This window comes from Gigantopelta aegis, chromosome 8 (genome assembly GCF_016097555.1).
Source record: "Gigantopelta aegis isolate Gae_Host chromosome 8, Gae_host_genome, whole genome shotgun sequence".
NCBI classification, from domain to species: domain Eukaryota; kingdom Metazoa; phylum Mollusca; class Gastropoda; order Neomphalida; family Peltospiridae; genus Gigantopelta; species Gigantopelta aegis.
Genome location: NC_054706.1, coordinates 15,490,593 through 15,513,490, shown reverse-complemented (window position 1 = coordinate 15,513,490; position 22,898 = coordinate 15,490,593). Strand labels below are relative to the sequence as shown.

General features: G+C 38.0%; 3 protein-coding genes across 3 annotated transcripts in view; all 3 read right to left on the bottom strand.

The window, feature by feature from the left end:
• Positions 1-516: 516 nt before the first annotated feature.
• Positions 517-5,389, bottom strand: LOC121379505 (chymotrypsin-1-like). The gene is made up of 5 exons (XM_041508149.1): positions 5,290-5,389; positions 4,300-4,457; positions 3,781-3,952; positions 1,821-1,960; positions 517-669 (listed from the first exon to the last, which is right to left on the bottom strand). The coding sequence occupies exons 1-5, from the start codon at positions 5,387-5,389 to the stop codon at positions 517-519; spliced, it is 723 nt and encodes a 240-aa protein (XP_041364083.1).
• Positions 5,390-8,198: 2,809 nt separating this feature from the next.
• Positions 8,199-14,622, bottom strand: LOC121378231 (chymotrypsin-1-like). Its single transcript, XM_041506311.1, has 6 exons — positions 14,492-14,622; positions 12,536-12,704; positions 10,560-10,638; positions 9,966-10,137; positions 9,296-9,435; positions 8,199-8,372 (listed from the first exon to the last, which is right to left on the bottom strand). The coding sequence occupies exons 1-6, from the start codon at positions 14,529-14,531 to the stop codon at positions 8,229-8,231; spliced, it is 744 nt and encodes a 247-aa protein (XP_041362245.1). The 5' UTR covers positions 14,532-14,622; the 3' UTR covers positions 8,199-8,228.
• Positions 14,623-17,619: 2,997 nt separating this feature from the next.
• Positions 17,620-22,898, bottom strand: part of LOC121379504 (fibrinolytic enzyme, isozyme C-like) — a 34,522-nt gene continuing 29,243 nt past the window's right edge. The window contains exons 4-6 of the mRNA XM_041508148.1: positions 19,994-20,165; positions 19,247-19,389; positions 17,620-17,810 (exon numbers count right to left, since the gene is read on the bottom strand). Coding sequence (XP_041364082.1) covers positions 17,667-17,810; positions 19,247-19,389; positions 19,994-20,165 — 459 coding nt within the window. The 3' untranslated portion in view covers positions 17,620-17,666. The remainder of the gene's footprint in view (positions 17,811-19,246; positions 19,390-19,993; positions 20,166-22,898) is intronic.

Genomic DNA, 22,898 nt, shown 5'->3' with positions numbered 1-22,898 from the left:
ACACTTGCAAACACACACACACACAGACACACACACACAAACCACTCATACCATACCATACCATACCATACCATACCTCCTCCACCACTACCACCCTCCGTAAATACAAGCACACACTATTCAAAAAGTTGATCTTCATTTGACATTTAGTTTTTAACATGATCTGGATTATAGGTTATCAAGCATACCAGGTTTTATTGACATATTAATAGTTATGAAAATAATGAGCTTACATAAAGGATTTATGGATGGATGCATGGATTGATGAATGGGTAGAAGGATTAATGGCTGGCTGGCTGCATGGATTGACGAATGGATATCTAGATAGATAGATGGATGGATGGATTAAAGGATGGATGGATAAATAGAGGTAAAAATAATGCCAGCGCCCTGCGTTTAACACTATCAAAAATAAGCGACGATTGAAAAGCACCATTTTTATTACACGGTACGCCTACTGACGTACGTAAACCCCGACGGGCCAGAAGTCAACACGTAAGGCTGTCTGTGTGATGTTCAAAATGGCTGGTTCGTGACCCAGTCTTGGTAGAAGCTGATTCTGGTGAACACTGACGGGTAGGCGGAACTGCATTTGTCATTGAACAGAATCCCGAACGAAGATAGGCCAGCCAACACACCGTCACAGACAATCGGACCTCCTAAGTCCCCCTAAAACACAACAGAATAGAATAGGATAAGATAGGGTAGGATAAGATAAGATAAGATAAGATAAGATGGGGTAGGATAGGATAGAACTCAATACAATACAATACAATATACATTTAATACAATATCGTATAGTACAGTATAACATACAAACGTAATTTCGTTTAGGCACGGTTTGTCTTATTACATTTTATGAGTAAAAAACTAACCTGCAGTCTGAAAAACAAAAAATAAATACAACCCCCCCCCCCCCACACACACACACACACACTAAAAACCCCCACACCAAAACCCTTCCAAAAAGCCCCAAACAAACAAAACAAAACAACCCCCCCCCCCCCCCAAAAAAAAAAAAAAAAACCCACATCAAAACAACAAAAACAGCTAAACAAATAGGAACAAATTAAACAAAATAAAAGTAGACCGACAGACCAATCGATTGATATTAGTTGACACACAGACACGCATACAGAATGACAGATAGTCAGGCATACATATATACATACTGACAGATAGACACAGATACACTGGCGTAGCCAAGACGAGCATGGTTTCCAGCCCCAAAATATAAAATAAGTATACTGGCTATACCGATGCCAGAAAAAACTCCATGTGAAAATAATCGCAATCATTTTATCATTTGTTTCCTTTTGGATATTTCTGAGTTGTTTTGGTTTATATTGCTCTCTTGCTCTCTCTCTCTCTCTCTCTCTCTCTCTCTCTCTCTCTCTCTCTCTCTCTCTCTCTCTCTCTCTCTCTCTCTCTCTCTCTCTCAGGTGTGTGTGTGTGTGTTCTATTTATTTTTAGCGTCATTTGAATTAATTCACTAACCGTAATTCTTTCTTTCTTCAATTTATTTTCGTGCTTATACTCCAATTAAGGTTAAGTCACGCTGTCCTGGGCACACACCTCAGCTATCTGGGCTGTTTGTCCAGGATAGTGGGTTAGTTGTTAGTGGTTATTGTGAGAGAAGAGGGTGTAGTGGTCTTACACCTACCCATTGAGTCTTTAAAACTCGCTCTAGGTGGGAGCCGGTAACGGGATGCGAACCCTGTACCTACCAGCCGATGGCTTAACCACCGAGGCCGATAACCTTAATTAAGACAACAGCAACAGAAGAAAGAAAAAACAAAACAAAACGAACGGCAACTCACAAAACAAATGGTCTTGTCCTCATTCTGCGTGCAAAGATGGCCGTCCTGTATATCGAGAGAAGTGTAGTTGGTTCTGCAGACGTCGTTAGATAAAATGGTCAAGTCAGCTTGTCGTAGGGCTGTTGGATACGTCATTGTTGCTAAAATAAAGGTCATATGTTGTAATACAGTGAAACCTCTCAAACTCGGACCCTCTGTAAACCGGATTTCCCTCAAAACCTTAAGTCTTGCATGGTCCCTTTTTAAATATATGTACACGAGAGAACCTCTCTAAACCGGATACCTTTAAAAACCGGACTTTTTACTTGGTCCCTAGAGTGTACGGTTTAGAGAAGTTTCACTGCATTTCCTGCCCCAAGTAAAGTAATTTAAGCAATATGTGTTTTAGGACCCATCAACACATTTTAAACTCTGGCTATTTTGATGTCTAAGGTATATATTTATTTTGAGTCTTTGACACTTTGTCGAGAATGCGAGACAAAACTGAAATAGGCTAGCTACGCCTACCGAAAGTAGAAGTAATCTTGAGGTCCTTTCATATGAACTTACACATGGACATACCACGACATTTGATGTACCGGTTGGAACAGGACACGCTGATTGCGATCGATCCTGCGACGCATGGCACCTCAAGTGAGCGCTCTACCACCGAGCTACATCCCGCCCCTGGATCTCTATGTTTCACTTTGAGGCGTAAAAAACCCACATCTCGTCCCTGGATGTGTATGTTTCACTTCCAGACGTAAAATAGGCTACCACATCCCACCCCTAGATCTGTATGTTTCACTTCCAGACGTAAAATACCACACCACGTCCAAGAACTACACGTGTGATTTCCAGGCGTAAAAAATACCACTTAACATCCCTGGAACTATATGTTTTAGCTGTGAAATACCGCATCCTAATTATTTGTGCAATCGGACCATTCAGCTTAAGGTGACACCACTTGGTTTACAGAATGCGATAAGAAACCTGAAGGTATAGTTTTTCAAAAGAAGAATGAAAAAAAAAAAAAAAAAACCTAAAAAAAAAAAAAAAAAACCCCACCAAACGAAACAAAGCGAAAACAATATAAAAGAAATTAGAGTGACTTTACAGTTTGTTATAGGAGGGACCGGTCTTTTATGCACTTTTGTTAAATAGGCAGATCTCGGTACTTTTAACTTCGTAGTTGTGGAGTATTGGTTGGAACTAATCCACTGAAGTGAAATGACCCTTCTACCTATCGTCTCTTAGTTACGTGCAATTACGTGACCTACATTGGATTGGAAAATAAGTGGCTGGTGTTTTGTAGCAAAAGTTAAAAGTTTATTTTGTTTGACGACACCACTAGTGCACATTGATTAATCAAACATTTGATAATTCTGACACGTAGTCATCAGAGGAAACCCGCTGCATTTTTTCCTAATGCAGCAAGGAATCTTTTATATGCACTTTCTCACAGACAGGAAAGCATATACCACGGCCTTTGACGAGTTGTGGTGCAATCAGTTGAATGGATCCACGAATGAGATTCGATCCTGCAACCCAACCACCTAAAGCGAGCACTCAACCGTCTGAGCTAATCCCGTCGTTTTGTAGTAAACCTGCTGCCTGATTTTCAAACACATAGAGAACTTTATTGTTTCTTTTCTTTATTTCATTCATTAATTCATTCATTCGTTCTTTTTTCTCTCTCTCTCTCTCTCTCTCTCTCTCTCTCTCTCTCTCTCTCTCTCTCTCTCTCTCTCTCTCTCTCTCTCTCTCTCTCTCTCTCTCTCTCTCTCTCTCTCTCAATAATATTTATTTCTGTTCATATTTAAATTGCATAAATAGATTACTGTCGTGGAATGCATGTATTATGGAGGCCTAGTAAGTTGTATAACTTGTGGCTAATCCATTTTTATTTATTTTTAAAGAAATAAACTATGTTTCAAACAAAAGTGGCTGACGTCATCGATAACTATTACATCACACTTACAGTTGGTGCTACCCCAACCAGTGAAGGTGCACGATTTGTCCGCGAAGTCTTCTGGACCTGTTGCTAAGGTTACTGCACTTATCAGCGGATTGGACAGATCAAGAGGAATCTGAAGAGTCCCAATGGCTATATCATTTCTCGATGATTGAGTTCCCATCGTAAATCCTTCGTGCTAAAGCGGGGGAAAACGAACAATAAACAGAAGTTTGGTTCGCTGTCTGCATGCCTGTCTGTCTGTCCGTGAGTCCATGTGTCCGTCCGACTGCGTGTATGTCTTTGTAGCTGTGTATATATATATTATTATATATGTCTGTGTATATGTCTGACTGCCTCTTGGGTCACTCTGTTGGTACAGATTTTAAAAACTATTATAATAAAAAAGGAAGTATGATGAGTCATAAACATGTCCATGAGTTGGTCGAATTACATGTTTACAATATATCAGATTTATCAACGATAATCTAAGAATGAAAAATTGTCAGGAATAATTTTATATAGTATTTCTGAATGTTTACAAACCTTTTCAAGTCGCACGCCCGTAAACTTGACCTTCATCGACATAGTGAGTAACTCACCTCCTTCCACCACCTCACCTTCATCAACATAGTAACTCACCTCCTTCCAACACCTCACCTTCATCGACATAGTGAGTAACTCACCTCCTTCCATCACATCACCTTCATTGACAAAGTGAGTAACTCACCTCCTTCCAACACCTCACCTTCATTGACAAAGTGAGTAACACCTCCTTCCATCACCTCACCTTCATCGACACAGTGAGTAACTCACCTCCTTCCATCACATCACCTTCATTGACAAAGTGAGTAACTCACCTCTTTCCATCACCTCACCTTCATCGACACAGTGAGTAACTCACTTCTTTCCATCACATCACCTTCATTGACAAAGTGAGTAACTCACCTCCTTCCAACACCTCACCTTCATCGACACAGTGAGTAACTCACTTCCTTCCATCACATCACCTTCATTGACAAAGTGAGTAACTCACCTCCTTCCAACACCTCACCTTCATCGACATCGTGAGTAACTCACCTCCTTCCATCACCTCACCTTCATCGACACAGTGAGTAACTCACTTCCTTCCATAACATCACCTTCATTGACAAAGTGAGTAACTTACCTCCTTCCAACATCTCACCTTCATCGACATAGTGAGCAACTCACCTCCTTCCATCACATCACCTTCATCGACACAGTGAGTAACTCACTTCCTTCCATCACATCACCTTCATTAACAAAGTGAATAACTCACCTCCTTCCATCACTTCACCTTCATCGACATAGTGAGTAACTCTCTTCCTTCCAACAACATAGATAATAATAAACGTTCTGCTATCCTTTCACAGTCAATAACTCACTTCCTTCCACTAGCTCACCGTCATCGACATAGTGAGTAACTTACTTTCTTTCATCAATACAAAGTATAACGCACATTCTGCCATCAAAAAGATTAATAACTCACGTTTATCAACACAACGAGCGACTCACATTCTGCCATCAACAAGATGAGCAACTCACGTTCTGCCATCAACACGACGAACAACTCACGTTCTGCTACCAACACGACGAGCAATTCACGTTCTGCCATCAACACGACGAACAACTCACGTTCTGCCATCAACACACTGGGCTGTGGTGAGGATCTTGTTGGCGGAGACGACGGCGCAGCCACACGAGTGAGTTCCGGAGTAGCGCAAGGAACACATGTAGGGGAAAACCGCGATGTCGGCGTCGGAACTACCGATGATTCTTGGTTCCAGTCTCCGCGAAAGACAGTCAGCTGAATATGCAAATGTGCACAGTAAAGAAAATATCAGGGGCGGATCCTGGATGTTGTAAAAGGAAGTCACAAAACTCTAAAAACGGCAATTTGTGTTTAGCCTAGTTTAGTTTAGCCGTTGAGCCCAGTTGCCAAAGATTTGTAAAGGGTTCGAGGGCATGTTTCCTTGGGAAATTTTCAAGTATATCTTGCTGCTTTTTGAAAGGAGTAGCGTATGGCGGCAACAGGATTTCATTCTTTGCCTCTGGACAAAGCGCCGAAATCTCTGTATGCTTAACATCAAACAGCCGCAGTTTGAAACTAACGAAGTATTATTATTGAAAAAAATACGCACACACACACACACGCAAATACGCAAATACGCACCACATACAGATATACACCACACACGCATACACATACACCACATATACATATGCACATTTAGTTTGGGACTAGATATATCTGCTACTTACTGGTGAAAAGAAAAACTAAAACAAGCCATAGGGACCACATTCTACTGTCATAAAACGACGATCAACTGGAACTAAAGAATGCTAGTTCACAAAGTTTGTCACACAGTTAATCACACATTAAACACGTAGCTATTTGATAGGTGGGCCCTGTGAATCAAAACACATGGTTGCATGTGTAGATCTCTTAAAGGCGCCATGTCGACTTTCAGCCTAATAGAAATCAGATCTTACTGCCTCCGTAAGAAGATGTAACCAAGGCCAGGGTTATCACGGTGCTCTAAATGGCATTTTGGTTTAGGTGAAGCAAAGGACTTGTTAGCTATGGTGGTTGCCACAGGTGGGGCAGAATATGCTCACCTTTCGCGAATACCTGATATCATCACTGTTATGACAGTCATTCACGTATGCATGTCATCACAACTGTACTTATTCCAATGCGCTGTGTTCGGTGCTAATTTTGATTTGGTAAATTAGTCTGGGAGTGGCAGTCCTCTTCATGGCGGTGCAAGGATCAAATCTGCAGTAAAATATATTCTAGGGAGTGGCTGTCCTTTTGGCGGTTCGAGGATGTATTGTCCAATAAAGGGTCATCTTGGGAGTGGCTGTCCTCTTTTAGACGAGGCACTATATAGAGATTCATGCAATCAACCACGGTTTTGCCAAATACCCATTCAACTCTGCATTGTGCATAAATAGGGCCATGATCACGTAGTATAGTTTTGTCGTTCAGATTCAAACAAGAAGACAATATCTCCACGTTATGTGTGACAAATGGTTACCTCAACAACGTGACTGCACGACTATTACAATATACTGAACAACAATCGAATCGTGAATATTGTTTTATTTCTTTTAATTTATTTGAAATTATTCTGTTGAATTCCATTACGTTTTGTGTCTGCTGGAATTGTCAGTGATTTGTGTGCTGGAATTGTCAGTGATTTGTGTCTGCTGGAATTGTCAGTGATTTGTGTCTACTGGAATTGTTAGTGATTTGTGTCTGCTGGAATTGTCAGTGATTTGTGTCTGCTGGAATTGTCAATGATTTGTGTCTGCTGGAATTGTTAGTGATTTGTGAACATTTTAGGCCCATTTTGACACTGAGTTTACCAATTAATTTTCTAATGAATTTTTTTTAATATATATATCTTCGTACCTTTCATTATTCCATATTTTATTTTAAAGGTCTTTTGTTATTCGATTAGCATTCTGTATCAACAACTAAACAAGACAAGAAGCTAAAACATTTAGGAAATGTATTAAAATTAAAAACTTTGGACATTTTAAATAACCATATAAACCATATATACAATTCGCTTTTGTTTTGGTTTGTTTTCATACATATGCAAAGAATATTAAATAGATATTGAGATAAATATTGGAACATTCGTAGAGTTTATTCTGCTGAGCATGACAATACTAGTATGTGTAAGTGTTTCTTTATACAACACCATTATATACAGAATAATAAAAGAAACGCAAATATTAGGTTAGTTTTCTTGAAATTTACTCAACATTTTTCACTTTGAATGCATTAGATTCTGTCTCTATTAAAATTATCAATAGATTATGAACAATTTAGGTCGAGTTATATATATATAATAATAATAATAGATTTTTATTTCAGATCAGAGATCCATAGAACATATATAAACATCACATACAAAACTGATTACATAATATACAGCAGCTTGTGCCAGCGATTTACACATACAGATTTGACGTACAAAGTTGTACACCGCAGGTGGGCAAGTAGGTCGTTTGAAGTTGTTTCGATTCTGCTCTTCAGCGAATATGCTGTTGAGCGAAGTAAAGCGCCAAAGCTTTTTACTCGATGACTGACAAACATCTTGCTGGCACTGTATGGTCGTCGTTGTCCGATCATCCATCGGTATGCATTATTATAACATATGTTAAGATCCTTCATGGTATCCTGCTTAAATTTCACCCATAATGCACCCGCGTACAAATTACTACAATAACTCACAAATAATTGTGTTTTAACAGATTCTGAACATTTTGCAAATCGCCGCAACAACATGTTTGCACGTACACAAAGGGCTCTATACTGTCGTTTAATGTCTTTATCGTCTTTCATGTTTTTGCATATAATATGACCTAGATATTTATAGTTGTCTATAATTGTGAAAATGAAAACATTCAAGTAAGCACGCTTTTAATGTCTGACACAGCTAATTCATAATCCAGTTTTTGTGATAACTAATTCTGGTGAACACTCCCGGAAACGCGGAGCTACATTCACCGTCGACGAGTATCCCGAACGAAGCTAAACCTGCAACCACACCCTGGCACACGATTGGACTGCCCAAGTCAGCCTGGAATAACATAGAATGAGAACTGTTTAAACAAAATAAAATGACTTGACTGTTATACAAATTAAAATTTTGTTGTGATCGCAAAAAAGTTAAAGGACAGGGTTTTTTTTTAAAACATTTTACTTTAGGATTTAAAAAATATATTGTTTTTATTTTATTGTAAAATTAATAGCAGTGATAAAACAACTATTATATTATATGGAAGTATAACAGCTATTGTATTATATAGATGTATGACATATATATTATGCACACACAGTCGCCAAATCCGAAGATTATACATTACTTAAAAATTGCTTCCCAGCATCAAAAGGCGAATTGCTGATAGTATATCAAAGGCCTCCCTTCCCCAGGTGCGTGTTTAAGGGAAGGGTTTTGGGGTCCAAACCGCTCCCAGTTCAAGAAAATTTCTTTGTCCTCAATATATTTTACGGGAGCATGACTCGATTAATTCCTGTACTGCCGCCTCCACCCACCCCCCCCCCCCCCCCCGCTCAGTTTTCTAGCACCCCCAGGCACCTGCGATGCGATCATTTTAATGAAGATCTATTTCCGAGCTAGCATACAGTGTTTCCTAAACAGGACCACGTTCAGCTCCTACACAAAGTAGCCACACCAGCAATGGTGATGTAGTACCTGTACTTCTGGAGATATCTGGGAGTCATCAGCTTGGTGATTATAGCAAAAAAAAAAAGAATTAAATTTGCAAATTAGAGATTTACTAACTTAGCAAATTAAAGATTTATAAACATAGCAAATTACAGTTTTATTAACGTAACAAATTAAAGATTTATTGACGTAGCAAATTAGAGATTAATTAACCTAGCAAATTAGAGATTTATTAACTTAGCAAATTACAGATTTATTGACTTAGAAAATTTAAGAAATTACAGATTTATTAATTCAGCACATTATTCACTAACCAGACAAATAGTTTTATCGTCGTCGTGTACGCAGATCTGGCCCTCACCAATGTCGATGGTACTAAAATTAGCACGACAGCCGTCGTTAGATATAACGGTCAAATTGGTCTTTTGAAGAATTTCGGGAAACCTTGTGGTTGCTGAAATGAGACATAAAGAATATTGGTTTAAAATTTTAAATTTCAGTTACTTGGTGTTTAACATTAAAAATTAAACATTTCTCTTTTATATTAAGCGTACCCTTTTGTCAAGCTAAAAACGATCTTATTGATAATCACCGTGTCGCGGTGTTTTTCTGTTGACCCGTCCAGTTAAGTTAATTACAACCTGTTTGAAGAGCTGCGGGTAACCTTGTGGTCGTTGAAAGAAGGAACTGGATGAATATAAAACGGTTAAATGTGCCTTTTTGAAGAACTGTTTGGAAGTTTACATCCAAAAAACAGAACAGGATGAATATAACTGTTTGTGCAGTTATATTTTTATTTTATTTAAAAAAAATTGTTTTACATTGGAGAATACAAGGAATTCTTTCAGGAACAATCGTGGCCTTCGATCATGTCATTGCCCCCACCTCTCCTCCCCTGCTAAATGGATGTTGTGGATCCGCCACTGGTGGTGGACAGGGTGGGGTGAACAGCTGGTGAAGGGTGAAGTGATCATACTAACGTACAGTTGGTGCTGCCCCAGCCGGTGAAGACGCAGGACTGATCAGTAAAGTCGTCTGGTCCTGTTGCCAACGTTGCTGCTTCGATCAGAGGGTTGGACAAGTCAAGCGGACTCGCCAGGTTACCAATGGCAACATCGTTGTAGGATCTGTAGATTCCAGTGTTAAAGTCTTCATGCTATGGAGGTGAAGAAGAAGAAGAGAATAAGAACAACATAATAATGTCATAATCGACAAAAACAAACTGATAACATACGCACACGCAAGCACGGACACATACGCACACGCACACGCGCACACACACACACACACACACACATCCCTTCCATAACCCACGATCAAAGCGGCTTGTGGTTCAGTGGTGAAGCGATACGCTGTAGGATCGATCCACATAAGTGGACCCACCTGATTATTTCTTGCTAAAGCCAGTGTAACGTCACTAGTGCAGGTGTAATCAGACAGGGTTGTATGCTTTGTCATATTCTGCCGTGTATATATCATCATAATCATCATCGTCATCATACTTCACATATAAATCAAGTTTTTAATTAGTCAGTCGTCCACTAATTATTAACTGAAAAGATGGCCGCTGTTACTGACCACTTTAACGTCTTGTAATGGAATAGCGACACCGCTTGTCCTGTCAGTCTCACCAACAATAACATTCAACAGGCTTGGGCTAGAAAGAAAAACAAAACAAAACGCAGTAATAGATTTTGTTAATGCAACGTAGTTAAGTCACCGGTTTTACATTTGCTACAGATTTACATTTGACGTGTGTGAAGTTCGCATTACATTTGAAACCTCTTTCCATTGAAAGAGATTCCTGATTTTATACACAGGAATCGGAAGCGGAGTGTATTGGACAGGGACACTGCCCCAAACTCTGAAGACGAATATATATATATATATATATACACCCTATTTGCCCCTGTGATTGCTGTTACTCACGGTGGTGCAGGGGTGGCAACATTCCCATACGTTTTCTTGAGAACAGCGGTGCAGTATTGGCGTATGCTACGAATCCATGACGTTTCGCCCCCAACGCAGTTCGCCCCTAGTTTGACCTGTTCACCCCATGTACCAGTTCGCCCCCAACTGTTAGCCTGTTCGCCCCCCAACTATTTGTCAGTTCGCCCAAAACTTTTAGTCAGTTCTTAGAGGGGAGGGATTGTTGTCTTTCCACGATTTGGACGAATCATGAGTCAGTCCGGGCACCAATGATATGTGTGTATATATATATATATATTAATTAAACTGGTGATTATATCATCGACGACTGCCAAACCGCGCATCTAAAAATGCACATGGGAGTGTGCGAAATCGCCTAAAATAGGGTAGGTTTGCACTAGAGGAAGCTCGGCACACACAGATAGGTCCAGACCACACATTAACATCGACACAGTGGTATCTTTATGGGGGCGAACTGGTACCTTTGAGGGGGTGAACTGGTTATGCACGTGTGGGCGAACTGACATCCTATTTGGGGGCGAACTGACTGGGGGCGAACAGACCTGGGCGCGTACTGACTGGGGGTGAACTTGCTTGGGGGAGAAACGTCTAGTACCCTTATGCTACCACGTGCAATTATAAGAGTGTTGTATTCAAGAGTAGGTAGCTCTAACACACAAATTGTAGACAATGTCATGTTTGGGTGTTTTTACTGGGTGGTTTAAATCATTTTAAGTAATATATGTAATATGTTCCAATAGAGATATATCGCATTCCTATTACGCATGCGCGCGAAGAGTAACGTCCCTTGACAAAATAGACTGAAACTAGTCTATTTACAAATTGGGGGGTGGGGGGGGGGGGTGGGTGACAGACAGGTTGTTATGGGCGACTTGAGTAGCTTCGTAGGAGACTTTTAAACTTTGGCAACTAACATGTACATATTTCGAATTAGATGGTATAATGGCCGTAGAAAACGGTCCGCTGAAATTTACAGCGGAATGGTTCAAATTAAAAAGCAGTGCAACAACTTGGACAAAGTCTCTGCTACTCGTACCCGAGAGAGAGAGAGAGAGAGAGAGAGAGAGAGAGAGAGAGAGAGAGAGAGAGAGAGAGAGAGAGAGAGAGAGAGAGAGAGAGTATATATACACACACACACACACACACATACATACATACACATACATATATATATATATATATATATATATATATATATATATATATATATATATATATATATATATATATATATAGTCAAACCTGTCTTAAGCGGCCACACAAGGGAGTAGATAAACGTGGCTGCTTAAGACAGTTGGCCGCTGAGTACAGGTTGCCACATATATAGTCTTTAAAACATTTGTTGTTGTTTCTTGTTTTACCGTCTGTACTGCTAATTAACGGATGTGTGCTTCATAGTTGACTATAAATCAACTTTTGACATGTTGTCTCCTTCAGAAATAATACAAATAGAATATATTAAATTAACCGTTCTTCACAAGTTTGTTTTCTTTTTCCATTTAATTATTTAATTCCGACTACATGCGATGTATTGTCATAGTAAGTGACAAGTGACAAGTGACAAGATTAATGGAAGTCTTGTGGATACATTTTTAAAAACTCACTTTCGGCCATCAACACACTGCGCCGTCGTCAGGATTTTACTGGCTGATATGATCACGCAGCCGCACGTGTGGCTTCCGGAATACACCAACGAACACATGTACGGATAGTCTGCAATGTCAGCATCCGATCCTCCAATAACTCGTGTGTCAAGTCTTGCAGAGAGCGAGCCTGACCAATAAGAATATGATGAAATAAAGTAAAGAAGAAAATTAAAGTAAAATAAAGAAGTAAAGTAAATTAAAGTTAAGTAAATAAAGCAAAGCAAAGTGGATCCAAGATTTGCTAGACTACTACCTACTGGCATGTGACTCAGATGAAATGCTATTTGCTAAACTGCTATCTACTAACGGAGTACTGTCATGCAGTCTTCTGACTGTACGCCACATTTTGGTGCAGTGTACTCAGCTCAAGGGAACTAGAAAATATATACATTGTATTTGGACTTTGGACAACGATCTATGATGGAATCCTTTCGATTCCATCCAGAACTTATTTTACAGTTTCTACGTGATACTGACTTTTATTCTAAATTTTTATTTTAACTATCTGTGGTATTTGCATTTTTTGCACAGTTCTTTACATTGTGTTTTTAGTTAAATCTTAAATTTTTATATTGATGTTGCTCATCACTTTTTTCATCACATTTTGCATTTACCATAGTTTGACACTCAGTAGCCGATGTATTTTCCGTGCTGAGGTGTCGTTAAACATTCATTCATTCATCTACTAACGGGTGCACTTCGAATTTTGACCTAAATGAGATGCTATTTGCTAGACTTCTACCCGCAGACATATGCACTTCGAACTTTAACTCAGACGAGATGCTATTTACTAAACGTCTACCCACTGACAGGCGACTCAGACGAGATGTAATTTACTAAACTCCTACCTACTGACATGTGCACTTCGAACTTTGACCTAGATGAGATGCTATTTACTAAACTACTATCTACTGACAGGTGACTCAGACGAGATACTATTTACTAAACTCCTACCTACTGACAGGTGCACTTCGAACTTTGACCTAGATGAGATAATATTTGCTAAACTACTACCTACTGGCGGGATTCGAACTTACTGAACCGATTCGTACGACTGGGTGTTTCTGGAGATGATTGCTATATGGAGAAGAACAAAATTTAAAAAGGATAGTAGTGTACTTTAGTGTGCTGTAGCTTCATAGGCCAGTGATTTATCATATTCATTGTGAACAGGAGTTTATTTTATTTAACGACACCACTAGAGCACATTGATTTATTAATCATCGGCCATTGGATCTAAAACATTTGATAGTTTTAATATATAAGTCTTAAAAAGGAAATAAAACCTGCTACACGTTTCAATTAGTAGCAAGGGATCTTTTATATGCACTATCCCACAGACAAGATAGCACATACCACGGCCTTTGATATACCAGTCGTGGTGCACTTGCTAGAGCGAGAAAAAGCCCAATGGGTCCAGACCAACCGCGCATCAAGCGAGCGCTTTATTACTGGGCTACGTCCCGCCCTTGATTGTGAACAGAGGCGGTACACAACATTTTATAATATGGAGTAAGTTACAGTGTTAATAATGTACAGTTCATTGACAAAAGGGGATTGGCGCCGGTGTAAACGGAATACAAGTCCGTAGGAATAGTTGTCTCCCCGGACTTTGTCCTAGGACTTACACTCCTTGGGAATGCTGGTCTGACTTCCAAGAAGTCCTAGTCCCGGCCGACTTGCATTCCTAGATAGTCGAAATTTAAGTCCGGTGATATACATGGAAATTAGATTGCAATGAAAACATATATACTCGACATATATACATATCCTATGACAACCTAGTAAAGTTGTTATAAATAGATTCGTATCATATATTACTCGTCACGAGTTCATAGTGAGTTGTTTTTATTTATATAGGTCAAAATCATAAACAAATCAAACAACATAATTATTCAAAGGTAAAACACTCACTGGCCAAAAGAGAAATGACAATAACCCGTAAGTAGCACATTTTGTCCAGCTTAAAGAGAATGACAAGGTTGTGTTATACTATAGCGGTCCTGTTGGCAGCAGATAGTCACATTTCTAGACTGGCGTCACCTGGGAAAGTAAACAGCTTTTCGTTTGTCACAGGGTTTTTTTCAGATTTCATATCATTATGTGTCACGGTGTCTAGAAAGAAGAACAATATAGTAATAACAATTATTGTTTAATCAACAGCTTATAGGCGTCTGTCATGTTTAATCAAGAGCATGGTAGGTGTCTGTCATGTTTAACCAAGAACCTGGTAGGTGTCCGTCATGTTTAATCAACAGCTTGTAGGTGTCTGTCATGTTTAACCAAGAACCTGGTAGGTGTCCGTCATGTTTAATCAACAGCTTGTAGGTGTCTGTCATGTTTAACCAAGAACCTGGTAGGTGTCCGTCATGTTTAATCAACAGCTTGTAGGCGTCTGTCATGTTTAATCAAGAGCCTGGTAGGTGTCTGTCATGTTTAATCAAGAGCCTGGTAGGTGTCTGTCATGTTTAATCAAGAGCCTGGTATGCGTCTGTCATGTTTAACCAAGAGCCTGGTAGGTGTCTGTCATGTTTAATCAAGATCCTGGTAGGTGTCTGTCATGTTTAATCAAGAGCCTGGTATGCGTCTGTCATGTTTAACCAAGAGCCTGGTAGGTGTTGTCATGTTTAACCAAGAGCCTGGTAGGTGTCTGTCATGTTTAATCTAGAGCCCGGTAGGTGTCTGTCATGTTTAACCAAGAGCCTGGTAGGTGTCTGTCATGTTTAACCAAGAGCCTGGTAGGTGTCTGTCATGTTTAATCAAGAGCCTGGTAGGTGTCTGTCATGTTTAGTCAAGAGCCCGGTAGGTGTCTGTCATGTTTAGTCAAGAGCCTGGTAGGTGTCTGTCATGTTTAATCAAGAGCCTGGTAGGTGTCTGTGATGTTTAATCAAGAGCCTGGTAGGTGTCTGTCATGTTTAACCAAGAGCCTGGTAGGTGTCTGTCATGTTTAATCAAGAGCCTGGTAGGTGTCTGTCATGTTTAATCAAGAGCCCGGTAGGTGTCTGTCATGTTTAGTCAAGAGCCTGGTAGGTGTCTGTCATGTTTAATCAAGAGCCTAGTAGGTGTCTGTGATGTTTAATCAAGAGTCTGGTAGGTGTCTGTGATGTTTAATCAAGAGTCTGGTAGGTGTCTGTCATGTTTAATCAAGAGCCTGGTAGGTGTCTGTCATGTTTAATCAAGAGCCTGGTAGGTGTCTGTCATGTTTAATCAAGAGCCTGGTAGGTGTCTGTCATGTTTAATCAAGAGCCTGGTAGGTGTCTGTCATGTTTAATCAAGAGTCTAGTAGGTGTCTGTCATGTTTAATCAAGAGCCTGGTAGGTGTCTGTCATGTTTAATCAAGATCCTGGTAGGTGTCTGTCATGTTTAATCGAGAGCCTGGTAGGTGTCTGTCATGTTTAATCAAGAGCCTGGTAGGTGTCTGCTATATTGTTTAATCAGCAGTTAGTAGGCGTTTGTTATATTGTTAAATCATCGGCTGGTAGGTGTGTGCTATGTTGTTTAATCAGAAGCTAGTAGGTGTGTGTTATAATATTCAATCAACTAGTAGGTGTCTGTTATATTGTTTAAGCAGCGACTAGACGATGCTTGTTATATTGATTAATCAGTGGCTAGTAGGTGTCTGTTATATTGTTTAATCTGCAGCTAGTAGGTGTCTGTAATATTGTTTAATCAGTAACTAGTAGGTGTCTGTTATATTGTTTAATCAGCAGCTAGTAGGTGTCTGTTATATTGTTTAATCAGAGGCTAGTAGATGTATGTTATATTGTTTAATCAGTGGCTAGCAGGTGTCAGTTATATAATGCAATCAGCAGCTAGAGGTGTCCGTTATATTGTTCAATCAGCAGCTAGTAGGTATCTGTTATATTGTTTAATCAGATGGTAGCAGGTGTCTGTTATATTGTTTAAGCAGCAGCTAGCAGGTGTCTGTTATACAGTTTATTCAGTGGCTAATAGGATAGGTGTCTGTTACATTGTTTAATCAGATGCTAGCAGGTGTCTGTTATATTGTTTAATCAGCGGCTAGTAGGTGTCTGTTATGTTTATTAATCAGTGGCTAGCAGGTGTCTGTTATATTGTTTAATCAGCAGCTAGTAGGTGTCTGTTATATTGTTTAATCAGCAGCTAGTAGGTGTCTGTTATATTGTTTAATCAGCAACTAGTAGGTGTGTTATATTGTTTGATTAGTGGCTAGCAGGTGTCTGTTATATTGTTTAATCAGCGGCTAGTAGGTGTCTGTTATGTTTGTTAATCAGTGGCTAGCAGGTGTCTGTTATATTGTTTAATCAGCAGCTAGTAGGTGTCTGTTATATTGTTTAATCAGCAGCTAGTAGGTGTCTGTTATAATGTTTAATCAAGTGGTTAGTTGGTGTTGGTTATATGTTTTAACAAGTGTCTAGTAGGTGTCTTGTTATATTGTTTAATCAGTGACTACTAGATGTCTGTTATATTTATTAATCAGTGGCTAGTAGTTGTCTGTTATGTTGTTTAATCAGCAGCTAGTAGGTGTCTGTTATACTGTTTATTCAGTGGCTAGTAGGTGTCTGTTATACTGTTTATTCAGTGGCTAGTAGGTGTATGTTATATTGTTTAATCAGATGCTAGCAGGTGTCTGTTGTATTGTTTATTCAGTGGCTAGCAGGTGTTTGTTATATTGTTTAATCAGTGGCTAGTAAGTGTCTGTTATATTTTTATTCAGTGGCTAGCAGGTGTCTGTTATATTGTTTAATCAGTGGCTAGTAGGTGTGTTATATTGTTTAATCAGCGGCTAGTAGGTGTCCGTTATATTGTTTAATCAGTGGCTAGCAGGTGTGTGTTATATTGTTTATTCAGTGGCTAGCAGGTGTCTGTTATACTGTTTAATCAGTGGCTAGCAGGTGTCTGTTATATTGTTTAATCAGCTGCTAGCAGGCGTCTGTTATATTGTTTAATCAGCAGCTAATAGGTGTGTTATATTGTTTAATCAGCTGCTAGTATGTGTCAGTTTGCAAATTTAAAATACTGTCACTAAAAATAAAATGATATCATCACAACCAACACTTGGAATCAGATTAGTTTTATTTCGATAATCGTCGGATTGTCAGCAATGTGATTAATGTTCGATCCAGTCTTGGTAATGGCTGAGTCGGACGAACACGCTGGGGTGGTCACTTCTATAGACGCCATTTGTAATGATGTTCCAAGACGCAATCCCTGCTATTTTCCCACCACACCACAGCGGGTTTCCCAAGTCACTCTACAACAGTAACAAGAAAACCAACAAGTTCTTGTGTTTTGTGTTATTAAATTAAATTGTTTTATTTTATAGTTTCTCCTTTTTTTCTTGTCCTTTCCCTAAACACGTAGCCTTTAACTCCACAAGGGGTCACATGTGACAAGTGTCCCGAAGAAAACCAAGTTCTTGTGTTATTAAATTAAATTGTTTTATTTTATATTTTCCCTTTTTTCTTGTCTTTTTTTTCTCTATTAAATTTTACATGTGCCCTAAACACATAGTCTTTAACTCCACAAGGGGCCACATGTGACAAGTGTCCCAGTTTGGAATCGTGTCTATAATTAACTTTATTCCTAAATGTGGTACGGTCTGTATCTTACAACAAGCTTTCTGAGAGTACTGCTAAAGCCATACATGTCACCTACCACGCCCAACAATTTTACGTATTTCCTACGTTCAAGGGCCATAACTCTGTGAACAAATGGGTAAATCGCCATGAAAGTTATACACGATTTTAACAGTACGTGATAAAAGCAATACACCAAATATCGTCTTAATATCTTTAGGCATTGCCAAAAAAAACCCCACCTTTCATCTCTCGTAAGTTCAAGGGCAATAACTTTGAAAAATGAGTAAATTGCCATGAAAGTCAAACATGACGTATTATAGAATAATCTGTACACAAAATTTCAGCTCAATATATCGAAGCATTGTGAAAGAACATCCGGAAAACTATATGTGGGACAGATGTTCGGACAGACAGAAGGGCGGGGATGAAACCTATAATCTCTCCGGTCGGCCCGGCAGGAGACTAAAAAGTGTATTTGTGTGGCGGGGAGAGGTGGGGTGTGTAAAGCAAAGTGATTCAAAAATATGTGCACAGATTTTTACACTTACTTTCCTTTATTACTAAATATAGGGGCGGGATGTATTCCAGTGGTAAAGCGCTCGCTTGATCCGCGGTCGGTCTAGGGTCGATCTCCATCGGTGGGCCCATTGGGCTATTCCTAGTTCTAGCCAGTGTACTACGACTGATGTATCAAAGGCCGTGGTATGTGTTATCCTGTCTGTGGGATGGTAAATATAAAAAAGCTCTTGGTACCAATGAAAAAATGTAGCGGGTTTCCTCTCTAAGACTGTATGTCAAAATTAAAAAAAATTTGACATCCAATAGCCGATGATTAAAAAATAATTGTGCTCTAGTGGTGTCGTTAAATAAAACACACTTTAACTTCTTTTACTCACTGTAGATGTTGTCCGCAAGACATATTTCATCTCATTATGGGACATCGTCTTCCATTATGAAATCGTGATCTTTTTCAACCTGATTGCTTTATTCCTAAATGACACTGGGTGTTATTAAAATGCATTCCAATTATTATTAGTGTACCCTTTTCTGAACATGTACCTAGAAATACCGTGTCTCAACCCCTGCATGATACGGTGCTTCTACTCACAATGCAAATGGTGGTGGAATTTTGCTGTGCACAGATGTGTCCATCACCAATGTAACCGAGCCCGACTCCCGCCTGGCAGGTGGCTGCGTCTATTGCTGTCGTATTACCGACCTGCAGAATGATCGGCAGCTCTGGTACAGAACCTGGAGAAGTTAAACAGAAAAAAACGTATTTCTTTAAATCTCAGAACATTGTTTAATCAGCGGCTAAAAACCGATGTCTCACCATAAGTCTAATTGATTCTTCATATAAACAACAACATATATCTATTCATCCACCCGTTTGTCTTTCTGTCTGTGTCTCCCCACACCTCTCTCTCTCTCTCTCTCTCTCTCTCTCTCTCTCTCTCTCTCTCTCTCTCTCTCTCTCTCTCTCTCTCTCTCTCTCTCTCCTCTCCCTCTTCCTATCACTCTCCCTCTACCTACCTAACCACCCAAACCCTATCCAACCATCCATCCATATATAGATCGATCAACAATTCATCCGATATCACACAAAATCCCGAACTCGCTTCTTACTCAGAAGATGTCAAACATTAAATGAAACATTTAGCTCTCCTGGACGTCTTCAAATAAAATAAAGACAAACTTCCATACATGTAGTTTAAATGGGGAAAACACTTCACGATACTGCTCAAGTATATCTATAAAATAACCTTTCGTCTCGGGCGAATTTTCAACTAGCCAAAATCCTGCGTCATTTATAATACGGATTAATGCCATGAATCATAGAACCAAGCATACGAACCGTTTGTACGTCCCCATCCGGTCACGTGACACGAGCTTCCGTCAAAGTTGTCTCCCGCACCAGCAATTATTCCTGCTGCAATCCCAGGGTCGCTTGTATCGAGAGGAGATTCGAACGTACCGGTGGCCAAGTCGTTGTATAAGGTGAATGACCCCGTGTTGAATTCCTCATGCTAACAATAGTAATGCAAATTCAACATGTGAATCATTGTAATATTTATAAATCAAACTAAAAGTAAGGTCGATCTGGGTTTGGGATAGTTCATCAAGATTAACCTCGAATGCAAGTGCAAGCACAAGTCAAGGTTAATCTGGCAGACGCATTTTGCCTGTAGCAGTGACATGGCCATTTATAGCAATTTTGCTCGGAATGAAATTGAGGTCAAAATAATGACTACTTCAAATAAACCAAAACAGAATAAATTGGAGGCGTTTAATATTGCTTAACTGTACTTATAAACTAGCTTCAGGCTGTATTACCAATAGAATAAAAACAGTGCTTAATAAAATAATTAGTAAAGACCAAACTGGTTTCATTAAAGGTAGATATATTGGTAAAAACATTCGATTAATATATGATATCATGCACTACACGGACGTCCACGATATACCAGATCTCATGCTTTTGGTAGATTTTGAAAAAGCATTCGACTCTGTATCATGGGCATTTATTAAAAAATCATTAGATATTTTTAATTTTAAAACCTCAATTAAAAACTGGATTAAAAGTCTATATAATAATTCAATGTTAAGGGTGATTCAAAGGGGCTTTTTGTCAAAAACATTTAAATTAGAAACAGGATGTAAACAAGGCGATCCATTTTCTCCTTTATTTTTATTATTTGCGCTGAAATTCTAGCTATATTAATAAAAGAAAAATAACGAAAACATAAATGGAATAATAATCGATGGTAAACAATATTTAATATCCCAGTACGCAGACGATACAATTTTTATACTGGATATCTGTTTAATACTTTAACAATATTAGAATATTATGCCACAGTATCTGGATTAAAAATAAATTATACAAAATCAAAAGCTATTTGGATAGGCAGTAAAAAGAATAATCAAAAGAAGTTTATCACCATTCAAGATGGAAATTGGAATGGAATACAATAAAATTTAAGATGTTCGAAATAACGTTTACAATTAATTGTTAAAGCGAATTACTCCACAAAAATTAATGAAATTAAACTATTGATAACACTATAGTTAACAAGGAAGTTAACTGTCTTAGGAAGAATAACCGTATTAAAAACACTAATAATACCTAAAATTACGTATTTACTAATTGCACTACCAAACCCATCCAAAAAAGTAGTTGACAATTTGAATAGATTATTTCATAAATTCATTTGGCAAAATAAACCCGATAAAATAAAACGAGTCTTATAAGCTCAAGAATTCAAAGATGGTGGATTACAAATGTTATATATATATTTATATATAATTTCATGATGGCTTTAAAATCATCATGGCTTAGGAGACTATTTTTAGGTAACCCCAAATATAAAACGAAAGAAATTTAAAAAACTTGTTTTGGATAAATGTTTTATACAGTTGGCAATTAATTCAACAAAAACAAATTTTGGAAAAAAATAGAAAACATTTTAAGCTCAATTATTTGATATAACAGCAATATAACAATAAATGCAAAACCATTCTGTTATAAAAATTATTTAGCAAAGGGAATAATATTTATAAACGATCTTCTTGATGAAAATGGAAATTTCTTTACATTTGAAAAATTAAAAAATATGCACATGTATAACGTAAATTCACACTTTTTAAAATATTCATGGCTTATAAACAGCATTAAGGCATTTATAAATAAAGCAGACAATCTTAGAAATGGCCACTTTACATTGTTAACTAATCCTGTATTTCCGGTAAAATTTAATATTATACTCAAAAGTCAAACATGTATTAAAGATATGTATAAATTATTAAATCACGAAATTATTACAACAATATCACAAATAAGATGTAGAAACCAAGGTTTTGCTTTTGACTCTAAAGAATGGGGGAAACTACTATAAATTGCCTTTTATAAGTGTCTAAGATACAACTTTGATATGGTTTCAATACAGAATTATACACCAGATACTAACAACTAATACTCTTTTTTTTTTTTTACATAAAATTAAATACATAGATATAACGAATGTACGTTCTGCGGCAGTTCACCAGAAACATTAACACATTTATTTTACTATTGTAATAAAGTGACCGATCTGTGGCATGCTGTTGTAAATTGGATTTTAAACAAAAAAGGAATTCGAATAAAATTAAATAAAACAATTATTTTATTTGGACAAATAGGCGATACAAAAGACATATTTATAAACTGGCTGTTAATAAATATTAAATATTATATATACAAGACAAAAATAGGAAAAAAAATATAATAGCTGCTCAAGACGTTTTGCAAAATAAATACGAAATAGAAAAATATATTATTTTTAAAAATTGTAGATATGAAGAGTATAATACAATCTCGGCACCATGGAAACGACTCTTCAGTCAAGAAAGTAATTTGATGGAAGAAAATAGAAACAGTTAACAAGCGAGCGCTCGATGTGAAATAACTGTTTGCGTTATCAGTTGATATTCAGGTATTTTAAATTTTATAACTTTTTGTCCACATTTGATTCAGGAAATTAAAATTTATAAAACATTATGTAATGCATCGGAGATTTGACGGAAAAACCCCGAATGTAACTTTCTAAGGGAATTCCCTTATTTGTGTATTGGTACAGTTGTAAATCATTGTGAAATAAAGTTCGACTGGGTTTTTTAAATATAGTTTTGTATAATGGCAATATTAATGCATTTGGAATTATAAGAATTGAACGTTATATTTTTGACGTTCATGCGATGATAAACACCAAAATGACTCAAAA